This window comes from Mobula birostris, chromosome 15 (genome assembly GCF_030028105.1).
Source record: "Mobula birostris isolate sMobBir1 chromosome 15, sMobBir1.hap1, whole genome shotgun sequence".
Lineage (NCBI taxonomy): Eukaryota > Metazoa > Chordata > Chondrichthyes > Myliobatiformes > Myliobatidae > Mobula > Mobula birostris.
The window spans coordinates 56,917,864-56,943,848 of NC_092384.1; the positions used below are offsets into that span (position 1 = coordinate 56,917,864).

A 25,985-nucleotide genomic window follows, 5' to 3' on the forward strand; every position below is an offset into this window, starting at 1 on the left:
TTGGTGTGCACAATGTGGAAAGTGTACATTTGATGAGTGCTGTAATTTTTGTTGAGTTATAGCACTGTTGCTTAAAAACTGAGTCATTTGATGCATAGGATGCTAGAAAAATAGGCAGATCATGTTCTGTCTCCATCTTTTCTTTAGAGAGCTCGACTGATTAAGGAAATGGGAGCTCATTAGGTGCATTGGACATATCTTTACAACAATTCAAATTTCACCTAACATTTATTCATGGTGACTGATGATATGCCATTGGACTGGATTTTTATAATAATTAGTTCAAGTTTTATACTGAGGCATAACTTGATTTCAAACTTTCCCATTGGTGTCTGTAGTGAGTATTGCTCTTATTTACTGTTCTAGTATTGATGACATGTGCAACATTGGCGTAGAATTACATTTGGGTAGGGTTGATCTTGATCAAACGGTGAGTGAGTGCGTGTACTGGTCTGTGTGTCTCTTGAGTTACAGTGGAAATAATTTCGAGTGTGCACGTTTCCTGCATTAGAATCTCCTTATAGGGGTGGAGCCATCAGTTTTAACAGTTAAGAGCACAGAAGAGACAAGACATGATTAAGTATGGCATCCTTTTTTCTTGTTGCACCTTGTGACTTTAGTATGGATGTCCTCTTGTAGGTTGTTGAATTGTGATGTATCCAGAGTTGAGTGGTCCGCCTGCTGTCTATAGTGGCCTTTGTGCAGTAAATATACGGTATCTCAAACAATTTTTATCTCCAACATTTCAGAAATAGACAAACTCAGTGCCCAGTCACTTTCAGCTATTTTACACCACTGTTTTAAAAAAAAATCAAGATGCACTCCATGGTTTTAAAACACTGCTGTCTGTGAAGTCACACACAAAGTACCCTCACTGAGGGAGTGATTAGATATTGATATCGATGCTGATGTGGAAGAATGTGAAGTTCTAGACCATAAAGCTATTAAGATACAGGAGTACACTTAGGCCAATGAGTATGACTCACCACTTAATCATGGTTGATTTTTTTTTCAGACCAATTCTTCCATCTTTTCCCTCAACTCTTTCCCTCATCTGTTTACCAGCCAAGAACCAATCAATCTCTGCCTTAACTGCCCCCATGATTGGGCCACTACAACCCTCTTTTGAGAGAGATGGAGAGAACACATAGGGATATAACAAGTAACACACATCAAAGTTGCTGGTGAATGCAGCAGGCCAGGCAGCATCTCTAGGAAGAGGTACAGTCGATGTTTCAGGCCGAGACCCTTTGTCAGGACTAACTGAAGGAAGAGTGAGTAAGAGATTTGAAAGTTGGAGGGGGAGGGGGAGGGGGAGATCCAAAATGATAGGAGATGACAGGAGGGGGAGGGATGGAGCCAGGAGCTGGACAGGTGATTGGCAAAGGGGATATGAGAAGATCATGGGACAGGACGCCCGGATATAACAAATGTTCAAGTCACCAGACATAGACAGAATGCCCACATTACTAAAGAAGTCAAGGAAGAAGTAGCACAGGGTTTGATTTCTCTTTCTTTTCAAATCTTTTTATTGTTATACAGAAGAAATAACACGAATACATTGAAGTAACAACACTTACAGTGTCTCAAAAAAGACATTATCTTAAAGATTGAAAAAAAAATTTGTGATAACAAAAAAACCTACTAAGCAGAAAAAGTGGGGGAAAAAACCCCATTAGGTGTACAACCCCGGAGCCAAGCGTCATACAAAAAGCTTCTAAAAATAAACATAAAACCGCCAGCAGGAAAAGAAAATATACCAAAAAATTTACAATTAGATCATGGAAAAAATCTATCAATTAGCTCAAATGATAATAACAAGCAAATGAGTCCCATCTTTTCTCAAAATCAAATAAAGGTTCAAAGGTTTGACCTCTAATTTCTCCAAACTAAGACATAGCATCAATTGAGAGAGCCATTGTGACAAAACGGTTTGATTCTCAATTACTATTTTGATTAGGCAATAGGTGTGGTGGCAGAGGGCTGCAAAATGAATTATATGGTTTGTTTGAAAATGGAGAAATGATAAAGTGAACAACTGAAGACCTGTCATTCTAACAGCAATGGTGGCATAAATCAGTGTTTATATACGTCGAGTTAAGCAAGGTCAGTGCATGTGGATTTGTAAAGGAAAGAAAATGTCTGAAGCTTGAGAAGATTGCAAGATGAGTTATGGAGGAAAGTGCATTTGAAGTTGTTCATATGGATTTCAGGAAGACGAGTGATCCAAAGGGAAATGGCAAGGTGGATAACAATCAGCTCAATCAAGAGAAAACAAATGATAACGGAAATTGTAGATTCTAGTAACTGCAGTAGGTTTCACATGGCTCATTACTACAAGTTCCCCTTGTATGCCAACATGAATAAATTTGCCAAATTGTACCAAAACTGACAGCACGTTTGATTGGTGAGAAAGAAAGTCCAAAGTTGCAGAGGTCAATGAATGGGAAGTGAGATCTGTTCCACTTGCATGGTCTGGGCTACGTGAGGCTAAAGGCCCTCTGCCATTTGCCCCTTCAAAGCCCCTTTGGAAGGCAGTTAAGAAAATGAAGTAAATGTTGCTTTTGCCAACACCGGCCACCTCCTGTGAAAGAGTACAACAAAGTCGATACTATTTTGAAAGTTTAAAACATTTTGCCTTATTCTCTACTACACTTCACAATATACTCTTCTCAGCTGGGATTTTTCCTTTCTGTAACTTGTAAAACTCATGGAACAGTTCTGAGTACTGAAGGGTCTTGGCCTGAAACAGCGACTGTTTATTCTTTAAAATAGATGCTGCCTGACCGGCTGAGTTCCTCCAGTATTTTTGTCCGTGTTGCTTTGGATTTCCAGCATCTGCAGACTTCCTTTTGTTTGTGCAGCAGTTACCTCATTCTGACTCATTTGGTACATTGTGCTTTACAGTGAGCCAAATCAACTCAAAGTTCTCTCCCCCTTTTTGTGGAAAAGCATCGCACCACAATTTGGCATCAAGTGAGTGAATAGAGATATCGCACTGCCTGAAGTCTTAACTCCTGCACAGTTGCACAGTTTCTAGGACCAGCTGAAACTAATTTTAATGCTGCACTTACCTCAGAAAGCATCTCTAAATATCTATTAGAAAAATAAAGTAGAATCATTGTATTTTTACTCTGATCTGCTGTTTAAGCAAGACATTTTATACAACTATTTTTTTACTTTCTTTTCAGCCTGCTGGCTACATGGAGAATGCCATTTCATACAGTGCTATCGAGGACATTCAGCCGTTATCATGGGAAAACGCACCTAAGTACTGTTTACAGCTCACCATCCCTGGAGGCACTGTTCTACTGCAGGTAACTTTTCAGATTCTGAACCTGAGAAACAGAAAGCCAGACATCTTAGTCATCGCTTTACATTTCCTTTTTCTCTGGGATCAAAGGTGGAAAGGGGCTGAGAATATGTGGAATGATAGGGCAGCGTGGTGGTTAGTGTAACACTGTACACTGCCACGATCGCTGATCACGGTTCAATTTCCCCTGTGGTCTCTATCGTCCCAGTGACTGCGTGTGTTTCCTCTGAGTGCTCTGGTTTCCTCCCAAGTTCCAAAGACATGTGGTTAGCATTATTGAGCTGTGGGTATGCTATGTTGCTACTCCAAGTGTGGTGACACTTTTAAGCTGCTCAACGCAATCCTGGCTGATCTGTTTTGATGTAAATGATACATTTCATTGTATGTTCCCATGTATGTGCAATAAATAAAGTGAATCCTTGGTTATCTATGCTAAAAGTGAACAAAAATGTCAGGCACTTTCACAAAGGAAACTTTGGCTAAAATTGTGATAATCACCATCTATCTCTCCTACAAGTAATCCTTCCTTGGACTGTAAAGACATAGGAGCAGAATTTGGTCCATCAAGTCTGCTCTGCCATTTCATCACGACTGATTTATTACCCTTCCAAACCCCTTTCTCCTACCTTCTCCCCATAAACTTTGAAACCCTGATTAATGAAGAGCCTATCAGCATACCCTTTAAATATACCAAATGATTTGGCAATGATTTCCACAGATTCACGACCCTCTGACTAAAGAAATTCCTTCTCAGCTCTGTATTAAATGGATGTGCCTCTATTGTAAGGCTGTGCCCTTGGGTCTCAGACTCCCTCACAGAGGAAACATCCACTCTTCAATATTTGATAGGTTTCAGTAAGATTCCTCTCCTAAACTCCAGCAAGTACAGGCCCAGAGCCATCAAATGCTCTTCATACGTTAACCCTTTCATTCCCGGTGTAATTCTCATGAACCTTCTTTGGACCCTCTTCAATGCCAGCACATCTTTTCTTAGATAAGATGCTCTGGAACCAAAAGGGATAACTTCGCTTGTGCCGTCATTAAAATGTTCCCACAACCTATGGACTCACTTTCAAGGATTCTTCATCTCATGTTCTCGATATTTATTTATTATTATTTTTTAATTCTTTTTGTATTTGCACAATTTGTCTTTTGTACAATGGATGAACACCCAAGTTGGTGTGATCTTTCATTGATTCTAACATGGGTATTATTCTATCATGGACTTATTAAGTATTCCTGCAAGAAAATGAATCTCTGGGTTGTATGTGGAGACATATATGTACTTTGATAACAAATTTACTTTGAACTTTAAAATGTTCACAATATTTCAAGTAAAGTCTGACCTATACCTTACAAAACCTCAGTATTGCATCCTTGCTTTTATATTCTAGTCCTCTTGAAACAAATGCTAACGTTGCATTTGCCTTCCTATTACCAACTCAGCCTGCAAGCTAACCTTTAGGGAATGCTGCACGAGGACTCCAGCGTCCTTTTGCACCTCAGATTTTTGAATATTCTCCCCACTTAGAAAAGTGCATCCTACAAAATTCCATGACCATATACTTCCCTACACCATATTCCATCTGCCACTTCTTTTCCCATTCTTCGTCCTTCTACAGACTTCTTGCTTCCATGACACTATCTGCCCCTCCACCTATCTTCATATCTTCCACAAACTTGGGCACACAGCCATCAATTTTGTCATCGAAATCATTGACATATGATGTGAAAAGAAGTGGTCCCAAAACCGAGTCCTGTGGAATACCACTAGTAACTGGCAGCCAACTAGAAAAAGCCCCATTTATTCCAACTCTTTGCCTCCTGCCAGCCAGCCAGTCATCTGTCCATGCTAATATCTCCCCTGTAATAGCATGGGTCCTTATCTTGTTATGCAGCCTCATGTACGGCATCTTGTCAAAGCCCGCCTGAAAATCCAAGTAAAGAATATCCTTTGTCTGTCCTCCATGTCAGTCCATGGCCTCCTCTACTGTCACATTGAGGCCACTCTGGAGAAGCAACACCTCATATTCCGTCTGAGTAGCCTCCAACCTGATGGCATGAACACTGATTTCTCGAGCTTCTGGTAATTGCTCCCCGCCTTCACCATTCACATTCCCATTTCCTCCTCTTACTTCATCTCCTTAATCTCCTTACCTGCCCATCACTTCCCACTGACGGTTCTCCACCTTCCCTTTCTTCTATTGACTTCTACCCTTTCCTATCAAATTTCCCCTTCTCCAGCCCATTATCTCTTTCACCTATCAGCTTCCCAGCTCTTTACTTCACCCCTTTCCCTCTCCCACCTACCACCTTGTACTTTTCCTCCCCCCACCCCCACCCTTCTTTCTTTTTGCTCTAATTTCTCATTTTTTTTCTCCAATCCTAATGAAGAGTCTTGGCCCGAAATGTTGACTGTTTACTCTTTTCCATAGATGCTGCCTAGCCTGCTGAGTTTCTCCAACATTTTGTGTGAGTTGCTTGGATTTCCAGCATCTGCAGATTTTCTCATCTTTGTCCTGCTTGGTATTTCCTCAGAGAATTCCAACAGATTTGTCAGGCAAGGTTTCTCCTTAAGGAAACCATGCTGACTGTGGCCTCTTTTTTATCATATGCCTCCAAGTACTCTGAAACCTTATCCTTAATAATGGACTCCAAAATCCTAACAACCACTGAAGTCAGGCTAACTGGCCTATAATTTCCTTTCTTCTGCCTCTTTCCCTTCTAAAGAGTGGAATGACTCTTGTAGTTTTCTAGTCCTCCAAAAGCATTCCAGAATCTAGTGATTCGTGAAAGATCATTACTAATGCCTCCACAATCTCTTCAGCTACTTCCTTCAGAACCCTGGGTTGTAGTCCAAGTAACTTAACCTTATTTCCATGATGAGTTCAGACATAGTAATTGAATAAAGTATTTTGATCTGATGGCAGATTTGACTCAAGAGATCCAGCACCTCATCAGATTCATTTATTTGTTCCTGGTTGACTTAAGCTGTCTTCTAAAGTTTCACATTTCCGTTTGGGCATATTTGAAAGATAACATTTCTAAATATGTCATTCCATTGTGTATTCACTTGATTAAGAGCTATTTTAGTTTAGGGCAAGTTGAGAGAAGGTCTTTTGATAGGAACCTTAACCTCCTTAGGGCCAATTCCTTCTTTCGATTTTTAAATTATTTCATCCCCTGGGGATTGTAATCTCAAAGATTCAATATCCTCTGTGGTTCTGAGAAAGAATTTCTCAGATAGTCTACTGGCTTATGCCAAAGTCTGGGGAGGTCATTACTCCCGGCCAATTTCTGCCACGTTTACCAAGGATTCAAAGGAATTTGGACTTCATCCATTTTCCTCCCAGTTAGATGGCCTTGTCTGATCTGATGAAGTACTCTAGTCTGCCTTCAACTAAAATGCTTTGTACTGTTCAGTCTGCTTATTATAATCCAATTTTGGTTTGAGGGAGATAGATTTAGAGATTTATTTAGCTTGGGCTGACTGGCCACTTTTAGAGTAGTATGGTTGTTTAAGATTTTGGAAAAGTAAGCATAGTACATCTAGATTCCATAAATGTCTAATATATCCAATGTTAACCTTTCTTCATTTGATATAAGGATGTTGTAAGGTAACTTGAGTATTTAGGTAGTGTAAACTAACCATAAATATTTTGTATTTGCATACTATGAATTTTGATTGAAATTTTATTTGAATAATAGGTGGATTGAACACAGGTATAGGATATTGTCCGCCAAGTGGTAAATCATGATTTCCTTCATTTAGAAAGAATAAGTTTACGATTGCCCTAATATAACAGAGGAGAAAATCTTTCCACTTTAACGTGTCTGCTTACATCTTTTAGCAAGCTTCTTGCTGAATTTCCTATATTCAGATTGTATAAACAAAGATTGAGTGGCCGCATCATCACATTTATTCTCCTTGAACTTTAAACCTCCAAGTAAATGATCAAAGGTTCTTCAAACAATTCTTTTTAAGAAATTACTGTTTAACTTTGAGTTGGTCTGATCAAATCAAAATACCTATGGTGTTCTTTTGTCATGAGTAATGTCGTAAGTGTTTCAAAGATATGAGAACAATATCAATAACCGGCCGAAAAGAGTAATGTGTGTATGTGTGGGCAGGGGGTACCCCCATACCCTGGTTAAATAAAGACCACGTACTTTGGTTAACCCAAATCTAAGGATTGCAAAGATGAGAATTGCAAAGGGAGGATTAGCAGGGGGATCCCACTGTGAAAGGCTTCAGCAACTGAAAACACTGTGACCAGTGGTGGGACAATAGATGAGAGTGCAAATGAGGACAGAAATAAGAAGGTGTGTCTTTTATAAGGACGGAACACGTTACAGAGACAAGGCTGCAAAATTAATAATTTGAGGAAAACATTTTTGTGGTATTTGGGAAAAGAGAAGCAGATGTTGATCCAGTGAGATTGGATGCAGAATTTTGGAAGTTTGCACAGGGCATCAGCGAGTGTTTGGCCTGGAGCACACAGGATGGGGAGATGTGGGAAGGAGATGAGTGCCAAGGCATTAATAAAGGCAGCAGCAGATGGGCTCAAGCGGTGCTGGAGTCTGGCAAAGGAAATGGAAGTATCCTTAATAATGGAACAAGAAGCTCAGCCATGGTTTGATTAAGGCATTGGGATTGTAAACATTTGGTTCGGCCTGAGAGATAATACTTTTATGTTTTTTTAGAGTGTCTTAGAAGGGTTTACGAGCAAAGATTTAATTTTGAACTGTGATGGTTATTGATGTTAAGGCAAATATGGCAGCCAGCTGCATAAAGCAAGATCCCATTAACATTGAGATAATTGATTAGTTGAACTTTTATCTTGTAAATTTAGTTGAAGGAGGAATGCTGACCATAAAACTGGGAGCATTCCTGAAGTATTTGAATGGCATCACGGGTTCAATGCTTCATCCAAGATATTATCCTAGGTAAAGATATTAACCTAGCTAGGTAATGCAACTCTCTCTGGAAAATACTGTTTTATTACATTTTGCAGTGGGGTTCAAACTGCAACTTTCTGACTCCAGTGAGAACCTTATCAACTGAACAAAGTGACAATTCAGTGTTTAGAGGTTGACAGAGTACATGAAGGGACAATGTTTCCTCTGGATGGGGCAGATAGAACCTCAAATGCCACGGAATAGGAGCAGGCCCTGACCCATTATTGGCTGTGCCACACTGACCGTGTTGCCATTCAAACTAATCTATTCTTGCTGCCCATGGACAACTTACCCCTGTTCGCTGCATGTTTATGTGTCTGTCCGTGTGCATCTTAAGCACTGCTATCACATCTGCTTCTACAGGATATTCCAGGCTCCTACCACAATATGTTAGAAAAGTTGTCCACTTATCTCCTTTAACATGTCTCCCTCTCACTTTAAACCTACAGTCTCTTCTATTTGACATTCTTACTATGGGAGAAAAACTCTTGACTACTCAACCCTACACATGGTTCTCATTATTTAATATAATCCTTATCAGGTCACTTCTCGAGCTCCAGAGAAAACAACACAAATTTGTCCAACTTCTCCTTGTAGCTAGATCTCTTTAATCCAGGCAACATCTTAGTGAACCATTTCTGCACCCTCTCCAGATTCTCCAGAATTGTCTGTAATATTCTATACGTGGCCTAATCAATGTTTTGAACAGCTGCAACATTTATATTCAATGTTCTACTGATGAAGGAAAGCATGCCATGTGCCTTCTTCACCAGCTTATCTATTTATTTTGCCAATTTCAGTGAGCTTGCATCCCAAGATTCCTCTGTATATCAAAGCTAATAGAGGTCCTGCCATTTATTGTATATCTTCCTCTTGCATTTGACCTCACAAGATACATGGCCTCCTACCCGTCCAGATAAAACTCTACACCCAAATTTCCAACTGATCTATATATTGTTGATTTCTTTGTCAACCTCTGTCATTATCTGCAACTACATCAATTTTCATGTTGTCTGCAAATTTGCTCATTTTCTGCATTTTCTTCCAGATTATTTGTGTATATTACAAACAATAGAATTCCCATCACAGCTTCTTGTGGAACATTGCTGGTCAAGGTAGATATCTAGACAGATCGATAGATACTTTATTGATCTCAAAGGAAATTACAGTGTCACAGTAACATTACAAGTGAATAAAAAATAATTAACAACAAGGAGTCTAACAGGAGGGCGTCATCCCTTCCCTGTCTATAGGTTGACTTACAGAGCCAAATTGCTGAGGGTAAGAATTACCTCATATGGCACTCTTTGGAGCAGCACAGTTGTCTTAGTCTATTACTAAATGTGCTCCTCTGTTCAACCAAGATGGCACGCAGAGGGTGAGTAACATTGTCCAAAATTGCCAGAAATTTCCATAGGGTCCTTTGTTCGACCACAGCCTCCAGTGTGTCTAGATTGATTCCTATAAGAGAGCCAGCCTTTTTAATGAGTTTAATGAGCCTCTTGGCATCACCTGTGTTGATGCCATTGCCCCATCACACCACCACATAGAAGATCGTACTGGCGACAGCAGACTGGTAGAACATGTGAATGAGAGGCCTGAATACTCCAGAGGACCTCAGTCTCATCAGGAAGATGTGCCTCTTGTACACAGCCTCTGTATTGGTGCTCCACTCCAGTCTTTCATCCAGGTGCACCCCTATGTACTTGCAGGTCCTCACCACATCTACCGCCTCACCATCAATAGTGACAGGGAGCAATGCAGGCCTAGTCTTCCTAAAGTTCATCACCGTTTCCTTTGTCTTACTGATGTTGAGCTGAAGACAATTCAGCTTGCACCATTTAACCAAGTCCTACACCAGGGCCCTGTATTTATCCGCCTGTCCTCCCTTTATGCACCCAACCATTGCTGAGTCATCAGGGAATTTCTGCAGATGACATGACTCAGTGTTGTGTCTAAAGTCCGCGGGTTACAGGGTAAACAGGAAGTGAGCCAATACAATCCCCTGAGGGACCCCAGTGCAAGAACAACTTTGCATCCAGCTTAACAACTCACCATGGATTTAGTACTTGCCATGGTAATAAAAGGTAACCTGTTTAGCAGATAGGTGAAACATAGTTTCCTCTGTAGTGGGGGGTGAATCCCTGGAATTTTCTGCCTAAGAGATCTGTGAGGGTTCATTTCCCAGTATATTCACACCAGATTAATAATTTTCTTTTGGATACTAGGGAAACAAGCCATTGGGTAAGTGCAGGTTTATTGGGCTGTTAAAATTTGAAATGTTGTCATATTTGGTAAAGAGGTTGGCATGAGGGGCCAAATGGCCCAGCCTTGGTCTATTTCTAAGAATTCTTATGCTCTCAAGTGAATTAAAAATGACTGTTGCTTTTTAGCTTGAAGATGAACATTTTTGTATACTTGTCATATTTTTTCCATAATGGGAAAGAACTTGAATATTTAACGTCCGTCCAATGTGGTTTTTCCCTGCTACCTACCACTTAATCACCTTAATTCTTTAATTTATTGTATATATTCAATGAAGACTTCAATTTAACCATGACTCCTTGGTAACAGTATATGTAGTGTGATATCAGGTAGTTAGTGCAAGCTGTGTGTGTAGGCATGCAAATGTTGAAATGACAATCATGATGTAGATATATTGTTTGATTGCAAATGCTACTTAAGGGTGGTTGGCATGAAGACTTTAGATGTTTATGATAATAATGCAAAACCACAATGATAATTGCCTTGTATCTTAAGAACAATGTATTAGAAGGAAAGGCCATATCTCAGGCCTGCTTTGCCATTCAAGGATCTCATTGATAAATGGCTTCAACTTTTCCTGCCTCACCTTCATAATGTCTGATTAACCTATAGTACAGAAATTTTATTTTTCTCAGCCAGTTCCAAGGATGTCTTGCTTTCACTGCAGTTCTCTGGGTTCTGAGGTGACAAATGAATCTTCTGCAATAACTGTAGACTCTGACGTATGTGGTACAGATAGACAGGTGGTTTTGATGGTATTCTTTACATGTTTGCTATTGGCCTGCACACACTTCCATCAAAGGGATTCAAAGTGTTTGTTGCCTTTGTAACCAGTGTTGAGCAGCCATGGACTGGGGGATTCCATGAGTTGGTGAGTATGCTACGTGGCACTAATTTCAGCCTCAAAGGTACTCAATTCCTCACAGCTTTCTAGTGCAGGGAACTCCAACAAATCCCAACAAAAAATCCTTCTCACCTCAACCTTATGGTAAGTTGGTGTTGTGATAATATTTCTCCATTGGTGGGAACTTGCAATCATGATTCTAAATTCCCACCAAAGGGATATACTATCAGAACACCAACTTTGTTGGTAGAATTTTACAGGTTACTTGCCATTCTTCTATACTCCAGAATTTAAGTGTAGTCATGTTCCTGCTGTGTAAAACTTTAATTAGGCCAGATTTGGAGTATTAGGTGAAGTTCTGCGTGCTCATCATCACATCAATCATATTAGTGAATTCCCTGTTTGTTTTCACTCCATTTATATCTTCCTTTCAATAAGACGAAGCTGTAAGCATAATTCTAGGTGCTGTCTCACCAAAAACATGAAAGAACAAAAACAAGACTTCAATAAAAATAAGGTGCTTAAAGCTACATCGACATTCACTAGATGCTGAGAAGGAAGGAAGTAAACGATCTGTGTTAATTTTTTTTGAAGGGCTAGTAGTTTACTTGATTGAGTCCCCCTCAAAACTTGATAACTATCTGATTTCCTTATTTAGTCTCTGAACAATTGTCACTTGGAAGTTTGTTTGCATGTGGACATCACTTACATCATCATCCATGGACAAAAATTTTGTGTTGCTGATAATGATATCTTTATTAACTATCACCCACTGAATACTTCATGAGCCAATTGCTGAGTATTTTAAACCTATATACATTTATTGTGCTCTGTGTTACATATTGAACCACAACGGATTCTAAAACCTGATTTATACTTGTGCGTACGGGCTACGTCGCGGCCTACGCCATAGGCCTGATTCATACATCTGCGAATCTCTACGCCATAGTGAGTATGCGTTGTTGTGTCTGCATCGCTCTGCAATTCACCACCAAAATGCTAGTTGGCAGTGGGGTTTCTATGCCATTGTGTTGAGCTTCTTCGTGAGAGACATGGACGAGGAAATGCATTTTAAATATTTTCGGATATCGGCAGGTGGATTTGACGATTTGGTTCATCGTCTCCAACCACTTATTTTGCATCAGATATGGCGGAGAAAAGCAACCGGAAACGCGTAGGGGAAAATACGATGATGACCAAGTGGACCAATCACAGTTGTTGAGGTCTGCGTCGCTGTGACGCACGAGTTACTTTTTTGGAGAGGTGCATGTCACCCTACGGCGTAGATTTGATGCAGAATTATAAATCAGGCTTAAGAATTAGACTGTTTCTGAGCATTTTTTACACAAAAGCAAGTCATCCTTTTGAACCCATTTCATATGATATATTCTCATACACATTGTCTTCAGCGACTTCTACACCTTATGGTTTTCATTTTTTAAAGTATTGATGTGGCAAAAAGTCCTGCACAGTTAGTACACATACATTTAAATTGCTATGGAATCCAAAATTTTACTGCTGTGTCGGCCAGCCTGATATTGTTCATGATATTTTCAGCCTTATGTCCAGTTTTGGCCAATACTTATCCAATTTTGAAATATTTAATTCTCAGAACTCTACCATTGTATTCATGTAGAATTATAGAGTCATCCGCCACAGAAACTATTTTGTGGTATTTATTGAAAACAGTTTAAACTCTTTGGTCTTGATACATTTGGCTTCAATCAATATTAAACTTTTACAAAGCTTTGGATTTGAAATCACTTCCTAAAATGGACATAAAGCTTCGTTGAAAGAAATGCTTACAGCAGCTCTTTACTGCCCTGTCCTCCTCCAGCATCAGTTGCCATCATGACTGCTTGACCTTTCCTGAGGAAATCTGGAATGTGCCCATATGCTGTTTAATAAAATAACATAAATGGATATTGGCATTTTTCCCAGATATGGAGGATAGTTGTATCACAATGACCCCTGGAGGCAAAGAAACAAAGAAAGGAAATATTCGCTCTTTTTATGTCTTTAACTAAATTTAAGCCAATTTGAATTCTTCAAGCAATTTTTTTCTCTGTTGTGTGCACTCCCCACCATGTGTGTCAGCCTGCGTCAGTCAGGGTCAAGCATGGATGTTGTGTCATAGCTGTTTAGATGTGCAAGCCTGGGCAGTATGACATGTAGAGCAATCTGTCAGCTCTCCCTCTCCACGCATCTGATGAATTCAAAGGAACAGCAGAAACCGATACAGTTTGGCACCAGCAGTATTGCAGGTGGTGTCAGTCAGCCATGAACTCAACATAAGACTGCCTCAGGGACTCCAGCTCTGAACCTTCCCCTCGGGGTTTGCTAACCAAAGCCTTCTCCATGAGTGGGTATAGCTGCAAGGCAGTGAAGGTTCGTGATCAGAGTTTTCCTTCTAGATGAGCTGCCGACCACAGCTGACAAATCCCATCTGCCCAGGGTGACTGGCTTTAAGGCACCAGTTACCCGACTTTGCCCCTTCTCCTCTCAGTAGAAATGGTTCCACCAGGCCCAACGTGAAGGCTGGGAGCTGGACTTAGTTGTCAGAGGCTATTTGCGTTGCATACCATTGGGAGCATTTAATAGGAGCTTGTCCCCACTACCATTCCCAGCTATAACACCTTAAGTAACCACTTCCCATCACTCAATAATATAGGTAATAATTTTTTGATGGAAGAATCTTTCACATGATGCATTCCCAATCTGCATAACTGCAAAGCTAGCTGAGGATTGGCTAACAGACAGAAGATAAGACAAATGGGTCAGTTTTGAATCTGCAACATTAACCTATGGAATATCACTGAGGATCCTCTCTAAGTAAGTGAAGAAAAAGGGGCTGAGTGTAATGGAAACAAATTTGCTGATGATACAAAAGTTGTGAGGAGAATTTAAGGTGATGTGGACATGCTCAGTAACTGAGTAAAAGTATGGTATGTAGTCCGCAATGTAGGGAAACATAATGTTATCCACTTTGGTAAGAAGAATAGAAAAACAGAATATTGTTGAAAAGAGGACAGGCATAGAATGCTGCCTTTGCCCAAGAAACACGGGAAAGAAAATGAAATATTGGCCTTTATTGCAAAGAAAATGGCGGATAAGAGTATGTTAATCTTACTACACTTCTAAAAGCCTTCATGAGACAAAACCTGAAGCAGTCTGTAGAGCTTTGATCTCCTTATTTAAGGAACAATATATAATGGGTGAGTGAGGAAAGGTTAAACAGGTTGGACTTTGAGGACTGAGATGTGATCTAATTGCAACATAGATTTTGAGGAAACTTGACAAGTGGAAGCTCTGAGAAGGTTTCAGCTCATGGAGAACAGAGAATCACGAAATATAGTTCCAGAATAAGGATTAACATTCAAACTACAGATACGGAGGCATTTCTTCTCTCAGAGGACTGTGATTCCTTGGATTTCTTCAACCCAGCAAAGCGAGAGACTGAATCATTGAGCATATTCAAAAATGAATAGGCAGATTTGTTGACAATTGTTGCTATGGATAGATGAATGGAATCATAGTTTAGATATGATTTTACTGAATGTCTACACTAGGGATTTTGTGATAGAGTTGGAAATATCATTAATGGTAGAGAGAATATATTCATCTTAAGTGAGATTAGCATGCTGATATTTTGCTTTGGAGTATGAATGAAGCAGGAGCATGAAACCTACAAGATCTGAATCTTGTAGCACACAATTTGTGAGTGAATCAATAGAAAGTGAATAATCAATTATTAATCTAGGAATATCACTGACCAGCCTTAATGTGAAAGAGCCAGGATAAATTGAGTGTTGTGTAGATTTTGTCTTTCCCATGTCAGTTGAGGTTTGGCGCCTTGTGTAGGTGAGATGTATATAGTAGAGAGGATGCTAGTGACCACGATAATCAGCCAATGAAACTGAAGTATTTTACAAACCAGGGAGTAATGATTTCAGTTTTAATATTTTGTTATATGTTTTACTAGAAGCAAAAGAAAGCAGGAAATGTCAAAGTTCAAAGTATGCATATTGTCAAAGTATGTATACTTATATAGTCTTGATATTTGTCTCCTTTCAGGTAGCCACAAGGCAAAGAAACCCAATAGAACCCATTAAAAAAGACCATATGCAAAGAAAAAAAACCTGCAAACAATATAGTTGGATTAAGACGCAAACTGAAGCATCATAAACATTTAAAAATAAATTATATTATTTTAAAATTCATTGAATTTTAAAATAATTATTCCGAAGAGATGGAATTCCATTTACGTAACAGTAGAGGTTTCGGTCCTTAATCATATGAAGGTGGATGTTTTCTGAGTTATGCGTCTTGTCGTTATTGGTCATACAAGAATGAACATGTCCCTTGCAAATTTTAAAAAGCTTCCCTGTCTCAAACAAATTGACTAGTTTGGCAATTGAAGGTGCATTTATTAGCAACTTCACTGACAAGGTTAAAGCTCTTGTCAGATCAGTAGCATAGTTAAACAATATTGATCCTTATTGTGTCTTAAATTCTGTTTTCCTTCATGCATGATCTTTTAGAAATGAGATATAAGTGCCAAAAGTTTTGCAGATGGAACAAGTTTGTGAAAGAAAGGCCATGTAATAAGAAAAAGTGCAGATCCACCAAACTATAACACCACATTATATGCCTTTCTCTATGACTTATCTCCAAATGTGTATGTGCTCAACCCAATGCAGCTATTTTTTTGTCATGGGTTTAGTTGGGGCTTTAAAATAATACCTTAATCAAAAAGAACAAGAATAATGACTGATGTAATAGGAGACAGCAAACCAGGGCTACTGCCAACATTTTACAGAGCAGTGAGAGCTTGCAAGGGCTTGCAGTATTTACGTTGTCATTAATGGATTAACATCAAAGCCTAGGCTTATTTTCATTTCTGTGCTGCCTCTGTTACTTCACAGTGGTTGAAGATATTTTGGTTTTGGCACCCTCTCTTTATTTCAGTTCCAGTGAAGGGTAAACAACAGCACAGGAGCTGAAAATACAATACCACACCAACAATCATGTAAGGGAACAGAAAACCAGATAAAATTAGTACCAAAGAGGAACTGCTTCAATGAAGAAAGCAAGAAAAAGGAGAGGAAGCGGGTTTGTGGGGGTGTTTGGGATGGAGATTTGGCCGACAAAAGAGACTTGATGATTGGATAAGAATGCTTGTGGCTCCAGGGATTGGGTATTAATCTGAGTCCAGTTGACTAAATGCTGGTATGGAAATTGTTACTTCACAGCCACGCTTGAAGTAGAAGGTTAATGAGTTGAGAGCAGTGATGGTTTTGGAGTGAGTTCTCCTGAATGGAAAAGCATTTACAAGCACTCCTATCCCCTTTCAGCTGCTGGGTTTCAAAAGGCCAGTGTTAAATTTAAAATAGGGTTTTAAAAATTGAGAAACTCATCTCTCATGAGAGGAGCAAGGGATACTGACTGAGAGCAGACTTGGTTTCTCTTTCAACAGGTGCTACTTGACTGGTAAATTCTTCCAGCATTTCTATTTTGTTTTTTTTTAAAATGAAATTCTCAGAAACATCTAAAAACATTAGGGATTTACATGCAAAAACCATGTTACCCTCACCCACCCCTCATTCTACGATCACTGCTGAATGTCAGGCAGCAACTGTGGAGCCAGGGGTGGTTGATAATTCAGATCGAGATGCTGTATTAGGACTTGCTGAGGGTTGGTTTCCCATTTTTCATTTATTTGGAAGAGGTTGCGATTGAGTTTCCCATTTGTTTTCTTTCTAACATCTCACCCTCATTCAATCCCCTCCATGTTCATGGTGAATGGGTTGAAACTGCCCGCATTATCCCTAACTATTAAAAATAATGCCAGCTAACAATAAGAAGCAGGCTGCATTTAAGGAACTAATAATTTTACTTCCCTCGAAACCTGGGAAATTCTTTAGAGAGCTGCAACTTTCACCCATGGTAAGTTAGCACAGTGGCTCTGCATTTAGAAAGCCCCTTTCACTTTTTGGCTAACCCATTAGGGGTCTTACTGTGGACAACAAACATCACAAACGTTCAATCTGCCCAGTGCAAGGACTTTGAAGTGCAAGCTGCTGAAATCTTGCAAAGGGTTTATTGGCTTTAGCAGTGATTGGTAGATCCTCTGGAGATGTTTACTCTTAGAACATGGTTTCTCTTCAACTCTATTTGTTAACTATATAGTTATCATTTACAAAACTGAACTCATTGCAGTCACTTTTGGTGCCAAGGCTTTGATTTATGACATAAATGTGTATAAGATGATGCGAGGCATTGATCGTGTGGAGAGTCAGTGGCTTTTTCCCAGGGCTCAAATGGCTAACACGAGAGGGAACAGTTTTAAGGTGCTTGGAAGTAGGTACAGAGGGGATGTGAGCAGTAAATTTTTTACGCAGAGGGTGGTGAGTGCGTGGAATGGGCTGCTGGCAACGGCAGTGGAGGCAAGATGCAATAGAGTTTTTTAAGAGACTCCTGGATAGGTATATGGAGCTCAGAAAAATAGAGGCCTATGGGTAACCCTAGGTAATTTCTAATGTAAGTACATGTTCGGCAAAGCATTGTGGGCCGAAAGGCCTGTATTGTGTTGTAGGTTTTCTATGTTTCTATAAAATACTTTCTTAAGTACTTGGATCTCCTTTTAGAAGCAGAACAGAGCTGATGCACTATAGACTTGTCATAGTCCAGTAAAATCGATCTTCAGTGACCTATTTATAATATAATATTTAAATTATGCTCAATTTTTCTGTGCATTTAAATTCTTAATTTCTCCATTTTCTTTTCAGGCAGCTAACAGTTATCTGCGAGATCAGTGGTTTCATTCACTGCAGTGGAAGGTAGGTGGTGTCACTGTTACCTAAAGACCTATGACATGTGGGAAATTTAACAACTGACTGTTTAAAGTGGAATAAAACAGAATACTTTAGTCCGAATTTGCTAGCAGTCTGTGGTGAAAGCTTTGAAAAATAAAAGATCTGAGAAAAGAGCAATGTTATGTTCTGCAGAATAGGCATATATATGCGCAGATACCTGGCACCACCCAGAGCAGATTCCTATTTACTGCTGGTTAATTTTTCAAAAATACTGTAAATTGTAAATGTAAATTATTGGAGAATGGACTGCAATTGCAGTTGGCTGCAGAATACAGCTCTGGGTTAGGATATCGGGCTGCAGAATGGGATGAAGCAACACAAAAAATGAAAGAAGTTTTGTGGCTTAAAATAATCACTTATGAACAGATAGACCATAAGTGCTGCCTTTACATCAGTCCAAACCCATTAGTGTGTGGGCATGGTGCAGGAGAAATTAGGGAAAGCCTGCAACACATAAATGCGAGGTCTGTCAGTCTTTGGGGATGTTTGCTTCTCTTGTCTATGTGGAGATGGCATATGAAAAAGAGGATTAAGTAGAATATTATCAGTCCCGATACTGACTACAGAATTGACAACAGCAGTCAGCGGATCTTGCCTTGCTATGGGAATTGTTTGGGAGATGTGACATTCAGGTATGTTACCTCGGAGCATGAACAGGATAAGAGATGGGGCTACCAAACTGTTGCATTGTAAAGGTATGCCGGGGAAGTACATTTATTTCAGTTTTGGGTAGTAGTCATGATTTACAGAAGTCAATGGGAATGTAGCTACATTGTTGGTTGGTGGGTGAGGAATGCAATCGTTGTGCTTGGTGCATTTGCTGGTACATGGCATTAGAAACTGCAGTCACTGACATTAAATGAAGCCTTGAAGGTGCAGTATGGTGGGGCGAATTGAGGTGGTGGGGCCCAGACCTGAAAGTGGGGAATGAGCCAATGTATGGTCATTGCTGGAGCGGACTTGGAGGCGATTCAAACCAAGACGAGACAGAGCTGAGGCGGAGCCTGGGCCCGAGAGCGAGGAAGGCTTGAAGTTTGATTGATTTAAGCTCCAAGCCAAATTGGAAGGGTTAGGTATGGGCTGAATCAAGATGGCGGGCCACCTTCCAAGAGCGTATTGAAGCGGCAGGGCCCAGGCCCGAGAGCAACGAGCGACTCGAGATTTGGATGATTTAAGCACCAGGCCAGATTGAAAAGTTCAGAGGCCAGAGGCAAGGGCCGGGCCGATTCAGCTCACTGCTCCGTGATGTTTCCTCGGTTCGGCACTAAACCGAGGCTTAGGCCTGCTCTTGAATCGGCTGCAGTGATGCTTGGCTTCGTGTCTGTGGGCTCACTTTCATAAACTTCCGTTGTGAATGCTATTAGCTTACTTTAATTGTTTGCACATTTGTTTTTTTTCCCACTCTCTGTACATTAGGTGTTTGACGGTCTTTTTTAATGGGTTCTATTGTGCTTCTTTGTTTTGTGGCTGCCTGTATGGAAACAAATCTCAAGGTTATGTAAAGTATGCATACCTTGAACTTAACCATTTGTAAGAAACTATTGAACTCCTTGTGCCACTGCATTCAAGTCTTCGAGTCTTCACCCCAGGCACCTGCCTCCAGAATTGGCTGCTCCTGCTACCTTCTGTGTGTGTGTGTGTGTTGGTGTGTAATCCTCCCCCCTGCCAACATAGGGCACCCATGCTCCTTTGGAGGCACTTTGAGGGTGGAGATACAGTACAGCCATGTAAAACGTCTTGTGCTTTTCTAGGCTGTATTCATCAGTCAACTTCAGTTGCAAAATAAACTGTCAGTATCTACTGCAGCCACACTGAAACACTGCCTTGTCCTGCTCGGCCCTAGCCAATGTATTCCACTCCACAACCATGGATTAATTATTTACCAAGTATCCCTGAGCTCTTTTTGGTAAGATTTTGAATTGTCTCATCTCTGTTTTTCTAAATGTATAATTTCAATTTATGAAACCAATCTGTGATGTTCTCAGGTGACTGCCTCTTGTCATGGTTCCTATTATCCTTAAAACTAAAACAAATTATTATCCTTGCAACTCAGTGATTATTACGTGTACATGCAAAACAATTCTTACTGATGTTATTGATGTGAGCACTTACTTCGTTCTGCTCTAATCACCTTGCAAAGTTCACATTGTCTCCCAAATTTAATCCATTCCCACAAGGTTAATTGACTATTGGTTCACTGGGTCACTGTTCAAATCTTATCTTGCTCTCACCTACTGTTCATCGAGGCATAAGGTGACTAATTTACCTCCTCTAAATTCTGAAGCCAATTACAGTGCAACTCACAAACCTGCAGATAACTTTGTAAAGTTAAGAGAGTAAACTTCCTGGTTTACTTTTGGACTTTCGTGAAGCCAGGATCAACTAAACAACTTTCTGATGATTCATTATTGTTCAAATTTCAAGCGTGTGTATCAGGTCATTACAGTGTAATGTTCTGGTCACCTCAGTACAGAGGGATGTAGAAGGTTTAGAGAGGGTCCGGAGGAGATTTACCAAGATGCTGCCTCCATTAGAGAGCACATCTTATGAGGCAGGGTTGAGTGAGCTGGGGCTTTTCTCTTTGGAGTGAAGGAGGATGAGAAGTGACTTGATAGAGGTGCATAAGATGAGAAAAAGCAGACAGATTGGAGAGCCATCACCCTTTTCCAGGGCAGCAATAATATGAGAGGGCATAATTTTAAAGTGATTGGGGGAAAGTATAGGGAGGATGTCAGGGGTAGTATTTTTTTACATGGAGTGGTAGGAACATGAATACACTGCAGGGGTGGTGGTAGAGGAAGATGCATTTGGGATATTTCAGAGTCTTTTAGGCTGCTGAATGGAAAAAAAATGGAGGGCCAAATTGGAGGAAAGGGAGTAGGCTAAATTTTGGTATAACATCATGGGTCAAGAGACTTTTACTGAGGGATTTTTGCAGTTATTACTGATTATTAATGATTTATTACTAAACTGTCAAAGTCACCCTAACATCTACCAGTTTTGGTGGTAGTCAAGCCATTGCATTTTGTACACCTTGTTGTATGTTGAACAGATGATCACATTGCATTTGGATTGTACATCAATCCCATGACTTTTCTCCAAGACAGAACTGTTAATCCTTCCAGTGAATTTATTGACCAATCAATAAATCAAAATCTATGTATTTTTTTTATTAATTAGCAGAAAAATTAGAAAGGAAATGGATCAAAAAGAAAACACAGAAGCATGGGGTTAATGATCTCATTGCCTGAAGGAGTGGCAGAGAGACAATATTTTAATATTGTGTTTAAAAGTATTTGGATGTGTTCGGGATGATAGGATGGGTAAATAGTCAAAATGATTGGCCAAATGGCCTCCTTCCAAGTCACAAATGGTTTAGTAGAATATATCACGAGGGTCAAAGGCATGAGAAATGCTGACTTCTCTGCACAACCTCTTGCACCCACCTAGCTCCCTGGCGAGAAGAACCTAGGAGTTTCCTATGGAGCTGCCTTGGCACAAGATTTATCATTGGGAGGTGGGTGAATGATGAGGACAGGCACCACATTCCCCCTATAGCCAACTGAACATTTTGATGGAGGTGAGATCTGTGGCAGGGATATGGTGGTTGGAGATCCCATTAAGATACATTAGTGCCTACACATATTCAACTGATGGGATAACAGGATCTGCCCCCTCCTGTGAAGCGTGTGTCTGTCCTCAGTGCTCTAACAGCAAGATTAATTGCATATTGTAAATTACTTGAAGTTACTTACTTGCACCTGGCAACCACTGTTTAAGTGCATCACATGCATGGAGGCCAGCAATATAATTTCCTGAGGTCCATAATACCTACCCCAATTTAGGAGCTGTGCAGAATTTTTGATAAGAGAATTACATGGCAACAAATGTTATGTCCATTTTCTTCAATGTGAATCTGTGAAGCAAATGTCTCTTAACTCCTCCCTAGAGTTTTTTCTATGCTGCCTATCTAAATGAGTGACACTGCTTTCACATAGTCTGCAGGTAGAGTTGTAAATGCATATGCCAAAGGCAGATCCCAACACGATCAAGTCTGTCAGCTTTTAAAATGAGAGGTAAATCACCATATCTCTGCTTCATAAGTTACCTCCTTGTACCTGGCTTTTCCTATTAACAGCCTTGTACCTGAGTCTCTTGGTGCGACTTACCACAAGGGACTTTGAATAGTGTGTACCTAGGTACCTCAAGAGAAAACTAAACATTCATTATGCCCTTTGTTTGGTTTGTCTACACTTTGTTTTTCAAACACAGTCAACACAGAGTTTCCACGTCTTATTTTGAAGATCAAAGAAGGACAAGGGCATAAAGCATATGTGCATGTTCGTTGGCACATAGAGCTGTAAATCCCTTTTCTTCATAGCTGCTTTGATGTGCATCAAAACTACTGGCAGAGTATGTCTCCTTGCAGTTTGTGGGAGAGGGATAAAGGACTGAACTTGAAATGGTTCCCGTATATTATTGTTCTAAAGAACACTTATGGGTGTAAAGTTCTGAGTGACTTTTTACTTCAGGACAAACGGTAGTTCTGACATTGAAGCATTCTTGATTGCAGATAGAGTGACCTCTAACATTCTGACATTACTGAAAACTTCATTCATTCTCACAAGCTATTTTCAGATTAAGTGCCTCGTGTGTATGTGTAGCAGCAGTCCTGAAGTCGTAACAGGATGTGACTAGTTTATCTGTAAAGATCTGTGTTGAGATCTTAAATTACTCACCTTAGTATGTTGATGTATGCTGAAGATGGCATTGAAAGCTGCACTCCTAAATTTGCAAATGACACAAAGCGATATAGCAAGCAACAGAGATGAAAGCATTAAATTCTGGATACATTAATAAATTAAGCGAAAGGGTAAAGTGTTGCAAATGGATTTCAATGCAGACAAATGTGGGATCATCATTTCAGACCCACAACAATAGAAAAACATCTTCAGTAAGGAGAAAAGATAGAAACAGTTGAAAGCTGTGGATAAAGTGGGGTTGCTAAAACATCAGGGATAGCCACGAAAGATATTTAAGATGAGCAAAGTTGGTCAGTAATTAAAAGATTAGTGGGGTAAAAACTTACTGCTTCAAATCCATTCTAGAAATACCCTATCCCTTGAGAAACATTGATCAGATATCTCTTCTGTCTATTGGTTCCTGTTCCACCACACTTCTCAATTCATACCCACCGTTCCCTTCACCTGGCTTCACCTATCGCCTGCAAGCTTTGCGCTCTTTCCCCTCCCCTAACCTTCTTATTCTTCTTCCCCCTTCCTTTCCAGTGTTGCTGGAGGGTCTCAGCACGAAATGTTGACTGTTTGTTCTTTTCCATTGATACTGCCTGACCGGGCGAGTTCTTCCATTATGTGGGTTGCTCTTGGGTCTATTTTTGTTTTCACTCTCATTGTATGCAAAAGGGTTGAAATAAATCTGCCTATGCAAGTCTTGAGAAGAGACATTAGAGCACATTGCTTATTAGTGGGTGCTTGAGATGGACCTGATATCAGGGTCTAGTATGCCTCAGGAAAATGGAGCTAGCCTCTGACTGGACACGTCCAACTGCTCAGGTGCTTTTGTGCTATTGTTATTGTTTGCAGAGAGAGCAACCAAAAGGTAAGCCTACTTTGGAGCTGGAACTTCTTCATCTATGAATTTCTGTGAAGTAGCACTTTTGCTGCGATAATAAAGGTCAAAGAAAAGTCTCTGATCCTCACCAAAATATGTCAAAGTCAGTATTGTAGTGATGTTTGCTAATTTGTTAATGTTACGCACAGTGCCATATTGGATGTTAGCAACTATATTCCATTGATGAAGACTGATGGCCTGCTGGGCTTTGTACATGAAGGACTATAATGTAGGAAGGTAGGGGTTATATTACAATGAATCTAAGGGAAAGATACCCCCAGGGCTGCCCGAGAGTGGGGGAGGATGAGCACCCCAGTGGGATGGACACAACGACATCAGACCCAGGCAACGAACAAATGACGATGAGGAAGCAGTGTGCATGTGGCAAAATCTGCTAGAATGATCACGGCTTGAAGATCCACCAAGCGAGGATGAAGTGTTTGGCGGGAGCAGGAGCAGCACAACGCGCAGGTGTCCAACCTGGTGAGACGAAGAAGGGGCCAGGCCCAGAGTCACCCCATAGTGCCCGGAACCGCCAAGTGTTGCAAACTAATCCCTCTAACATGAAGTCTAACAGAAGGCGGATCAAATGGCCTGCAGCTAACATGACTTCACTGTGGAAGCAGTTTGATGAAGGTGTTAACCAAATTCTGGAGGCAACAGCGAAGGGAGGGGTTGATAGGAAGCTGCAAGTCATGACAACAATTATTGTCAGTATTGCAGCTGAATGGTTCAAAGAAGAGGAGAAGGAAGGCTCCAAAACATCTTACTTGAAGAACCAAAGAACATTGAGGATCCTCAACATCAGGCAGGAGATGAAAGCGCTGAAGTCAGCAACTGTCAGCAGGCTGGATGGAGAGCGAGGTGTCTCCCAGTGGAGGTTGGTTGTAGGGGATTCGTAGCCCGCTCTTTAGTTAGAGCCTTCCGCATCTTGGGCATCGAGGGAGAGAGGAAGAGGAGAGCCATCCGCAGTACCACCGATGCGGCAGGGAGGGCCTCAAGATGGCTGTGGCTCAAAAGAGGGGAACCATGGAGTCATAAGTAGCTAGCCATTTGGACACAAGCTGGGGTCTGATTAGCCCCGGCTGGGTCACCTGGAGGAGGTTGTATGATGTTGAAAGACCCAAAACACCCGATGATTCCAAGAACATCACTGAAGATGTGTCCAGAAGCATCAATAGATGTATGTACACAGATAGTCATACAAAGCCCTCATTAGACTACTGAAATGAGCAATTCTGAGTAGTGTACATAGGTAGGATACCCTGTTCTCAGGGAAATGTAATGTGCATTAGACCATAAGACCATAAGGCATAGGAGCAGAATTAGGCCATTCAGCCCATTGAGTCTGCTCCGCCATTCCATAATGGCTGATCCTGAGTTCAATTCAACCCCATACACCCACCTTCTCTACCATATCCTTTAATACCTTGACCAATCAAAAAAACTATCAACATCTTCTTTGAATATACCCATGGACTTGGCCTTCATCACAGTCTGGCAGAGCGTTCCACAGATTTACTACACTCTGGCTACAAAAAATTCTTCCTTGCCTCTTTTGAGGCTGTGCCCTCTAGTTCTGGATACCCCCACCATTGGAAACATCCACTCCACATCCACCTTATCTAGTCCTTTCAACATTCAGTAGGTTTCAATGAGACATACCCCTCCCCCATGGATTCTTCTAAATTCCAGCGAGTACAGGCCCAAAGCTACCAAATGCGCCTCATGTTAACCCCTTCATTCCTGGTATCATCCTTGTGAACCTCCTCTGGACTCTCTCCAAATTTCATCACATCCTTTCTGAGATATGGGGCCCAAAACTGTTCACAATACAAGTGTGGCCTGATTAGAGCCTCTTATAGTCTCAGCATTATCTGTTTGCTTTTATATTCTATTCCCCGTGAAATAAATGCCAACATGGCATTTGCCTTCTTTACCACAGACTCAACCTGTAAATTAACCTGCATGGAGTCTTGCACAAGCACTCCTAAGTCCCTTTGCATCTCAGCTGTTTGAATTTTCTTTCCATTTGGATAATAGTCTGCACTATTGTTTCTTTTTCCACAATGCATTATCATACATTTCCCAACGCTGT

General features: G+C 40.5%; 1 protein-coding gene across 2 annotated transcripts in view; it reads left to right on the forward strand.

The window, feature by feature from the left end:
• Positions 1-25,985, forward strand: part of cmip (c-Maf inducing protein) — a 253,957-nt gene that overhangs the window by 126,960 nt on the left and 101,012 nt on the right. For both annotated transcript variants that reach the window (XM_072279852.1, XM_072279853.1), the window contains exons 2-3: positions 3,192-3,317; positions 18,170-18,220. In XM_072279852.1, the coding sequence (XP_072135953.1) occupies positions 3,192-3,317; positions 18,170-18,220 (177 nt within the window). The remainder of the gene's footprint in view (positions 1-3,191; positions 3,318-18,169; positions 18,221-25,985) is intronic.